This window comes from Danio rerio, chromosome 17, assembly GCF_052040795.2.
Source record: "Danio rerio strain M-AB ecotype USA chromosome 17, GRCz13ab, whole genome shotgun sequence".
In the NCBI taxonomy this organism is placed as follows: domain Eukaryota; kingdom Metazoa; phylum Chordata; class Actinopteri; order Cypriniformes; family Danionidae; genus Danio; species Danio rerio.
In genome coordinates this window covers 4,954,354-4,964,624 of record NC_141037.1, presented here as the reverse complement: position 1 = coordinate 4,964,624, position 10,271 = coordinate 4,954,354, and the positions used below count along the sequence as shown (strand labels likewise).

At 34.2% G+C, this 10,271-nt stretch overlaps 1 protein-coding gene across 1 annotated transcript in view; it reads left to right on the top strand.

Moving 5' to 3' along the window:
- The first annotated feature begins 6,527 nt into the window (after positions 1-6,527).
- Positions 6,528-10,271, top strand: part of plcb1 (phospholipase C beta 1) — a 169,557-nt gene continuing 165,813 nt past the window's right edge. The window contains exon 1 of the mRNA XM_087289851.1: positions 6,528-6,830. Within this exon, the coding sequence (XP_087145977.1) occupies positions 6,732-6,830 (99 nt within the window). The 5' untranslated portion in view covers positions 6,528-6,731. The remainder of the gene's footprint in view (positions 6,831-10,271) is intronic.

Sequence of the window (10,271 nt, the reverse complement as noted above, 5' to 3'; positions counted from 1 at the left end):
TTGTTGTTATTTATTATTATTAATATTATTATCATTATTATTATCTATTATGGATGTTATTTATTATTATAATTATTATTAATAATAATTATTATTAATGATTATTATTGTTATTATGATTATTATGATTGATATTATTATTATTAATAATAAAAATAATCATTATTATTATTATTATTATTATTTATCGATATTGTTGTTGTTGTTGTTGTTGTTATTGTTGTTATTATTATTATTATTATTATTGTTGTTGTTGTTATTATTGTTAGTAGTAGTAGTTTAATTGTTATTATTATTATTATTATTATTGTTATCATTTATTATTATTATTATTATTATTATTATTATTGTTGTTGTTGTTGTTGTTGTTTGTTATTGTTGTTGTTGTTGTTGTTGTTGTTAAGATGATGATTATTATTATCATTATTATTTTCAAAAATACTTTAATGCCTACAAATATTACTGATGTAATCATATAAGGAGAGAGGTCTAGATGCAGACCTGGTGCAGTGCAATCTGGGCTGCATCCAATGCTTTTTGATGCACTCACCTAACCCCACCCCTAACCCTACCCCTCACCGTGACTTCACTCGCTCCATTTGAGTGCATTGTGTCTGACATTCCATCGCTGAGTGATGCAATCTCAGCTTGCATAATAAAGGCTGCATCCAGATCCTATTGCATATAAGTATCAGTATCTTATGTGGTGTGTGTGTGTGTGAGTGTGCGTGTGTGTGTGTGGTTGTACAACCCCTGAAACTGTGGTTTGGAGCCTCCTTTCGCAGCCATTAGTCTTGGAAATGACAGATACTAGTCCTCCACAGTGGTCATAGGAATTTCAAGCTACTTTTCTTGCTAAATAGTGGCCAGGTCACTACGTGATGCTGAAGGAAACATTTCCTCATTCGCTCCTCCAAAACACCCCAAAGTGGCTCAATAATATTTAGATCTGGTGACCGTGCAGGCCATGGGGTGTGTTCAACTTCACTTTCATGTTCATCAAACCACTCTGTCACCATTCTTGCTGTGTATTATCATCCTGATACACGGCACCGCCTTGAGGATATAATGTTTGACCCAAGGGGTGCACATGGTCCTCCAGAATGGTTCGGTAGTCTATGGCAGTGATGCTCTCATCTAGCACAAGTATTGGGTGCAGTACGCCGCTCTCTGTACACAGAGTTTGCAGGCTGGGCCTCAACTCCGGAGGGGGGCACCATCTCGGCTGCTCAAAAAAAAATATTAATATTTATTTACTAATATTAACATAAACTGAGTGTAAATAAAATATTTATTGATAATATGTTGTTAAATACATTTAAAAAATCTTTTTATGATGGACGCAAAAACAAACATGTGACGTATTTTTTTCTGAGTATGCGCATAGCCGCGTGGCGCGGCCCGGTCCACTTATCTTTGTGGCTGCTAGCTGCATATAATTATAAATGATGCAAGATGATTTCACGCTTGCCTTACTTATGGATCCAAAGTGTGCCAAGAAAATATCCCCCACATTATCACACCACCACCACCAGCCTGAACCGTTGATACAAGGCAGGATAGATCCATGCTTTCATGTTGTTGATGCCAAATTCTGACCCGACCATCCGAATGTGTCAGCAGAAATGGAGACTCATCAGAGCAGGCAATGATTCTCCAATCTTCTATTGACCAGTTTTGGTGAGTCTGTGTGAATTGTAGCCTCAGTTTCCTGTTCTTAGCTGACAGGAGTGGCACCCGGTGTGGTCTTCTGCTGCTGTAGCCCATCTGACTCAAGGTTGGACGTGTTGTGTGTTCAGAGATGCTCTTCTGCAGACCTCGGTTGTAGCGAGTGCTAATTTGAGTTCCTGTTGCCTTTATATTGAACCAGTCTGGCCATTCTCCTCTGATCTCAGCATCAACAAGGCATTTGCGCCCACAGAACTGCCAATCACTGGATATGTCCTCTTTTTCAGACCATTCTCTGTAAACCCTAGAGATGGTTGTGCTTGAAAATCCCAGTAGATCAGCAGTTTCTGAATTACTCAGACCAGCCCGTCTGGCACCAACAACCATGCCTCATTCAAAGTCACTTAAATCCCCTTTCCTCCCCATTCTGATGCTCTGTTTGAACTGCAGCAGATCGTCTGGACCATGTCTACATGTTTAAATGCATTTGAGTTGCTGCCATGGGATTGTATGATTAGAAATTTGTGTTAACAAGCAGTTGGACAGGTGTACCTGATAAAGTAGCCGGTGAGTGGATGGATGGATGGGTGGATGGATGGATGGGTGGGTGGATGGATGGATTGATGCGCATGCATAAATATATACTGTTCTCATTAGTGTGAGTGTAGAAAGTTAATAAAAGCCACTGAAAGAAAGCTGCTATTTCGGGTGTGTGTTATCTAATCGAACCCACACGCTATGATTTAAGGGTGGAGTTACATTGTTTCTCATATATTTGAACACTGTTCAGCCTTACATAACACTTCAGCACACGCAGAAAGCTGCTCTTGAGAATATAGATATATAGTTTTGCCAGATAAATAACATTTGGTTGTTGAGATAAAAGAAGAGTAATTGACTATTAGGGATGAGTGATTGTGCTCATTATTGAACTCTGCATCATTAGATTGTCAGATGCGCAACAGGAGACTGTGACTTCTGAGTGTGCAGCATTGTCTTTGCAGAGATGTTATGAGATGTTTAATTGTAACCAGTGATGTACGTCAGTCGATATTGATCCATTAGCGTTTCAATTAACACCGTCTGTCTTAATTGGCCAATTCTCAAAGCAGTTTACTGTATAGCAGGGCTCTTCTAGTGTACATCCGGCTCTTAAAGCACTTAACAGGCTTCCAGCTTTCTTACTTTGTGTTAATGCTTCATGCACTTCCAGCAAATATTGTATCATTCTAGGTCTTATTCTGTGATTTTGATCACTTTTATAACATGTACTATTTGCATATGATTTCCATAACATTTAAGTATCTGCTTTGGTCTTCAATTTATCACGATAAGAGCAATTTTGTTTATAAATGTTAGGGTTAGGTTTATAAATGTTAGGTTTTTTTTTTTTTTTTTTTTACAGCAAATTACATTTAATTAAATGAATATTCTCCCTCTAATGGTTGTAGAGAATTAAAAAAATTAATTTTCATTAAAAAACACAAGAACCAAAGCAAATAATGTCATACGTTTTGAAAAAAGTTGTCACAAAGTCAGTGTTATTAGGCCATATTTGTAAATATATGGCATATTTTTGAATATTATATATATATATGTATATATATATATATATATATATATATATATATATATATATATATATACATACACATACATACATATATACATACATACACATACATACATATATACATACACACACACAACATGTTTTTAGACACAACATGTTTGTAGACATAAGTGTGTGTGTTTTATATATTACACTACCGATAATATGTTTTTTTTTATATTTTAAGTAACAAATTTGGCACCAAGTTAAAATAATCTTATTTTTCATGACCTTCATGATATTTTTAAACCTTTCGAACAGTGGAAAAAATATGAACATGCAGTATATACATGTGTAAATTATTGAAAATATCCTCCAATATTTAGTCTACAAACATAATCTTTTTACATTTTATTTATTTACTTTTTTACATTTTTACATCATTTTTATAATATAATATAATGAATGAATATAATATAATATAATATAATATAATATAATATAATATAATATAATAATATAATATAATATAATATAATATAATATAATATAATATAATATAATATAATATAATATAAAACAACAACATAACATATGCATATAGCATAATAATAATAATAATAATAATAATAATAATAATAATAATAATAATAATAATAATAATAATAATAATAATAATAATAATAATAATTCCTTACATTTATAAAGTGCTTTTCTGGATTCTGGGTGGAATTTCCTGATCCACTTCCAAAGTGCAGCATCCACCTGGATGACATGATGGCAGCCGTTTTGCACCACACACCAGCTGATTGGTGGAGAGGAGACAGAGTGATGAAGCCAATTATGATATGGGGTTGGTTAGGAGGCCATGATGAGGGCAGTGGGCAAATTTGGCCAAGATGCCGGGGTTAAACCCCTACTCTTTTTCAAAGGACATCCTTATTAACGACCACAGAGAGTCGGGACCTTGGTTTAATGTCTTATCCAAATGACATCGCTCACTGAGCAGTATAGAGTCCCCTTCACAATACTGGGAGATTAGGACCCACACAGACTACAGGTTGAATGCCCGCTGCTGGTCTAACTAACACCAATTCCGGCAGCAACCTAGCTTTCCTATGTGTCTCCCATCCAGGTACTGACCTGGCGCAGCCCTGCTTAGCATTAGTGGGCGACCATGTGAGAGTTGCAGAAAACTAGCTTCTGGCAATAATATGACATAACATAATATAATATAACATAACAAATACAGTATAATATAATGTAGTATAATATAACAGGCCCGTAGCCAGCCTGGTATAAGAGGTGTTTTTTTTTTTTCAAAATGTGGACCTTTTTGTAGTTATTCACCCCATTTACAATGTATGAGATTTAAATACTTTATTTTAGTGCCATTTTAAGCACTATTTTTAGCTGGATTAGCTCGCTAGATCGTCATCACAATGACACATTTAATGTACCAAAATATTTTCTAAAGATTAAGAATAAAGAAAAATGAATAAAAACGTATTTTTAAAATGCAAATTTATTACATCATAAATCATTTTAAAAGGAGTAATTAAACTAAAAATTTATATTTTAAAAAATTATAACTTATAGCCTATAGCTTACAAACTGGCCAGAACATTCAACTGTCCTCAGTCAGAATTTGGCTATTTGAATATATAAAAAAAACAATTATATATATATATATATATATATATATATATATATATATATATATATATATATATATATATATATATATATATATATATATAATAAAAGAGCTTCAAAAATTTTCTAGCCTCTCTTGTAAAAAAAGTACATTTGATTTGACTGAAAATTCATGGATAACAAAAATAGCCAAATTACTTTTCAAATTAATTTCATTATAGCATTTTGCTTAGTCTTAAAGCCTTTGGCCAAATTGATTAATTTCACTATTAATGGTGGCATAGCAGCCAAAATAAGACAAATGACCTCATGGGACAAATTCTCAATCTTTGTCTTTTAGGGGTGGGTCTTTCGAACCACCCGAAACCCTGCTCCCCACCCGCCTCCCCTTGGCTACATGTATAATATGACATAATATAATATTGTAATTTACATTACTAACGCTTTCCTTCGCAGACTGTACACACATGAAACTTGCCTATAGCACTTATTCATTGTTGATCTTATAGTTGTGTAAATTGCTTTCTTGTCCTCATTTGTAAGTCACTTTGGATAAAAGCGTCTGCTAAATGACTAAATGTAAATATAATATAATATAATATAATATAATATAATATAATATAATATAATATAATATAATATAATATAATATAATATAATATAATATAATATAATACCATATAATACAATATAAAATAATGTAATATAATATAATGTAATATAATAAAATATAATATTATAATAGGCGGTTCATTCCGCTGTGGCGACCCCAGATTATTAAAGGGACTAATCCAAAAAGAAAATTAATAAATAATGTAATATATTATAATATAATATAATATAATATAATATAATATAATATAATATAATATAATATAATATAATATAATATAATATAACATAATATAATATAATATAATATAATATAACATAATATAATATAATATAATATAATATAATATAATATAATATAATATAATATAACATAATATAATATAATATAATATAACATAATATAATATAATATAATATAATATAATATAATATAATATAATATAACATAATATAATATAATATAATATAATATAATATAATATAATATAATTATAATCATACAGTACACTATTAAGCACTTTTACAACACCCCAGACATACAACATACTGCATTTATTTTATAAATTGATTTTTTACTATACTATATTTGTATTTGTTACTGTTATTATTATTATTAATATTATTATTATTATTAATAAATTAAATAAACATGAAAAGACAATCAATGAATAACTAGACAGTTCAATTGTTTGTCAAATAATATTTTAAGCACTTGTTGTACTTTTAAAAAACACGCTGTGGCACTACGGTTTTCACTTTATAAATTGACTTCACAGATTTGTACCTATTAGATAAACCTCTTTCGTCACAACCGAATTCTATAGAGCTAAAATAGCTGGAAATAACCCCCTGTGTGTGGGTCCATGCTGATATTCGCAGAGGTGTTATGAAATGTTTAATAGTGGCGGTGTTGGAGACGGAGACGCGCACTAGGAGGCGCTGAATCTCGGCGCGCGCATGAGTCAGTGCGCGGAGGACTCTCTCTCTCTCTCCATCTCTCTCTCTCCATCATTTATGATCGCTGTTTCTTTCCGCTGTTCATTTGCTCCGCGTCTTCGATCACTCTACAAACCCACGGACGTCCAAAAGCATGTTTTTAACGCGTCCGCCGGCCACGCGCCTCTAGATGTGCACCCGCGCGCGTAAAAAGCCTCTCCATTCAGCAGCGCTCCATCTCGCTCCTGAGAAGAAATACCCATTTTTTCCGCGCTGTTTTTGGCTGTTAAATGTTGAAGCTTGAATGGCTGGAGCTCAACCTGGCGTTCACGCGCTTCAACTCAAGCCGGTGCGCGTGTCCGAGAGCCTGAAGCGAGGCAGCAGATTCATGAAATGGGATGAGGTAAGTCTCCATGTGTGTGTGTGCGTGTTTGTGTGTGTGTTGGACGTCTTCAAGTCATGGTTCGGTGTGTGTGTGTGTGATGCTCTCGCGGATGTTGCATTGTTTACACGCACACACCGCAGAGCTCCACCATCATCGATCTGCATTGATGATTTAAGGGGGATTGATGGAGAAACGCGGTTCCGTCAAGTCCATCAGTATGTTCTCAAGCTCTGCAGAGACTGACACCAGGTCAGCTTGTGTGCAGAAATGCGTCTCTCAGCACTGTCACTCGATATACTTGCAGAAAATGAGAAGTAATGATGATTTTTCTTCTTTTATTAGTGGACTGTAATGTGAACACTAGAAAGCAGCATACTGTTGCAGATGGAGTGTGTCGCATTTCTGTGCTGCATGAGCATTGATTGAGTGTGTGTGGATCTGATGATTCTTCTGATACACATTCACCTGTTGGATGAGAGAGGGAGAGTTTCAGACAGAAAAAACTAACCCTCTGCGCTCGGGGGATTTCAAAACTTGCGGATAAGATAAATATTATTTAATATTTTACATTTTTGTTTTACTTAATCTGTTACATACAGTTAAAGTCAGAATTATTGCCTCCCCCTGAATTATTAGCACCCCTTTTCCCCCCCAATTTCTGTTTAACAGAGAGATCTTTTTCAACACATTTCTAAACATAATAGTTTTAATAACTCATTTCTAATAACTACATTTACATTTTACATTTAGTCATTTAGCAGACGTTTTTATCCAAAGCGACTTACAAATGAGGACAAGGAAGCAATTTACACAACTATAAGAGCAACAATGAATAAGTGCGGTAGGCAAGTTTCAGGTCTGTAAAGTCTAAGAAGGAAAGCGTTAGTAATTAAATATATATATATATATATATATATATATATATATATATATATATATATATATATATATATATATATATATATATTTTTTTTTTTTTTTTTAGAGTACAGTTAGTGGTATATCCAGAGAGGCAATTGCAGATTAGGAAGTGAAGTGGAAACTAAATAGTTGAGTTTTTAGTTGTTTCTTGAAGACAGCGAGTGACTCTGCCGTTCTGATGCAGTTAGGGAGTTCATTCCACCAACTGGGCAGACTGAATGCGAGCGTTCGCGAAAGTGATTTCTTCCCTCTTTGGGATGGAACCACGAGGCGATGTTCATTCACAGAACGCAAGTTTCTGGAGGGCACATAAATCTGCAGAAGCGAGAGCAGATAAGAAGGAGCAAAGCCAGAAGTCGGTTTGTAGGCAAACATCAGAGCTTTGAATTTGATGCGAGCCGCAACTGGCAGCCAGTGCAAACGGATGAGCAGCGGAGTGACATATGCTCTTTTAGGTTCATTGAAGACCACTCGTGCTGCTGCGTTCTGGAGCAGCTGAAGAGGCTTGATAGAGTTAGCTGGAAGCCCCGCTAGTAGAGAGTTGCAGTAATCCAGTCTAGAGAGAACAAGAGCTTTAACAAGGAGTTGAGCTGCATGTTCAGATAAGAAGGGTCGGACCTTTCTGATGTTGTAGAGTGTGAATCTGCACGATCGAGCAGTTCTAGAAATGTGGTCAGAGAAGTTTAGTTTGTCATCCATCGTTACTCCAAGGCTTTTCACCATTTTGGAAGCAGTGATGGTTGCCCCATCCATCGGGATTGAAAATTTATGGTGTAGAGTCGAAAAAGTAAAAGTATTATGGTGTAATAACTGATTTCAATAAGTTGGCCGCTCATTCCACAGTGGCGACCCCTGATTTTTAAAGGGACTAAGTCGAAAATAAAATGAATTAATTTATTTTCTCTTTGCCATGATGACAGAAAATAATATTTGACTAGATATTTTTCAAGACACTTCTATACAGCTTAAAGTGACATTTAAAGGCTTAATTAGGTTAACTAGGCAGGTTAGGGTAATTAGCCTAATTATTGTATAACGAGGGTTTGTTCTGTAGACTATTTAAAACAAATATAGCTTAAAGTGGGGCAGTGGGTAGCATGATCGCCTCAGTCAGTTGGCATTACTGTGTGAAGTGTGCATGTTCTGTCCGTGTTGGCGTGGGTTTCCCCTGATTTCCCTCACAGTCCAAAAACATGCGGTATAGAGTAATTGTTTCCCAGTGTTGGGCTGTGGCTGAAAGGGCATTCGCTGCATATGCTGGATAAGTTGGTGGTTCATTCCGCTGTGGCGACCCCCGATTATTAAAGGGACTAAGCCGAGAAGAAAATGAATGATTTATTTGATCTTTGCCATGATGACAGTAATTAATATTTGACTAGATATTCTTCTAGACATTTCTATACAGCTTAAAGTGACATTTAAAGGCTTAACTAGGTTATTTAGGTTAACTAGGCAGGTTAGGGTAATTAGCCAAGTTATTGTATAACGAGGGTTTGTTCTGTCTAAAACAAATATAGCTTAAAGGGGCTAATAATTTTGACCTTAAAATGATGTTTAAAAAATTAAAAACTGCTTTTATTTCAGCCGAAATAAAACAAATAAGACTTTCTCCAGAAGAAAAAATATTATCAGACATACTGTGAAAATTTCCTTGCTCTGTTAATCATCATTTGGGAAACATTTAAAAAGGATGACAAAATTCAAAGGGGGTGAATAATTCTGACGTCAACTGCATGTTCAGCTCTGAGAGGTTTGATTGGTGCACTCACTCCCCTTATTCATTTTAATACACTGTAAAAAAGAAAATACTGGGTTTCCACACAGTTCCTTCATGTTGTCCCAACACAATTACATTTAGTTAATTAAATTGTTTTTACAAATTTAAGTTGTCCCAAAAAACCCTTAAAAACTGTGTTTCAATTCATTTTAAACAGGTAGTTTAAACAACTAAAGTAATTTTTGACCAGCATGGATTTATTTTATTTTATTTTTTATCATATTTTGTTCACACTTTATTTTAACACTTTAGTTTAATTCACACAATTAATACTGGCTTATTAGACTCAACACATGACATCACTATACTTGATGTTTTTTAAGGCCAACTGTTTTATGTTCAGTCTATTGTAATAGTTGACTAATATTGATTTTTTTCTGTTTTATTTATTGAAATTAATTTAGCATATTGGGCGTCATGGTGGAGCAGTGGGTACCATGATCGCCTCAGTCAGTTGGCATTTCTGTGTGGAGTTTGCATGTTCTCTATTGGGTTGGCTAAATTGCCCGTAGTGTATAAGTGTGTGTGTGTGAATGTGTGTGTGGATGTTTCCCAGTGATGGGTTGAGGCTGAAAGGGCATCAGCTGATTAGGTTGATCATTACTAAATTTGATTAGTTTGTTTAAATTCAGCCTATATAAATTGATTTCTGTCACTTGCCTTTAAATAATATAGTAAATCCAGTTAATCTTTTTTTTCCCCACATATTCAGTTTTGAGGGGTTTAATTGATGCACGTCCTCCCCTTATTCATTTTAGTTT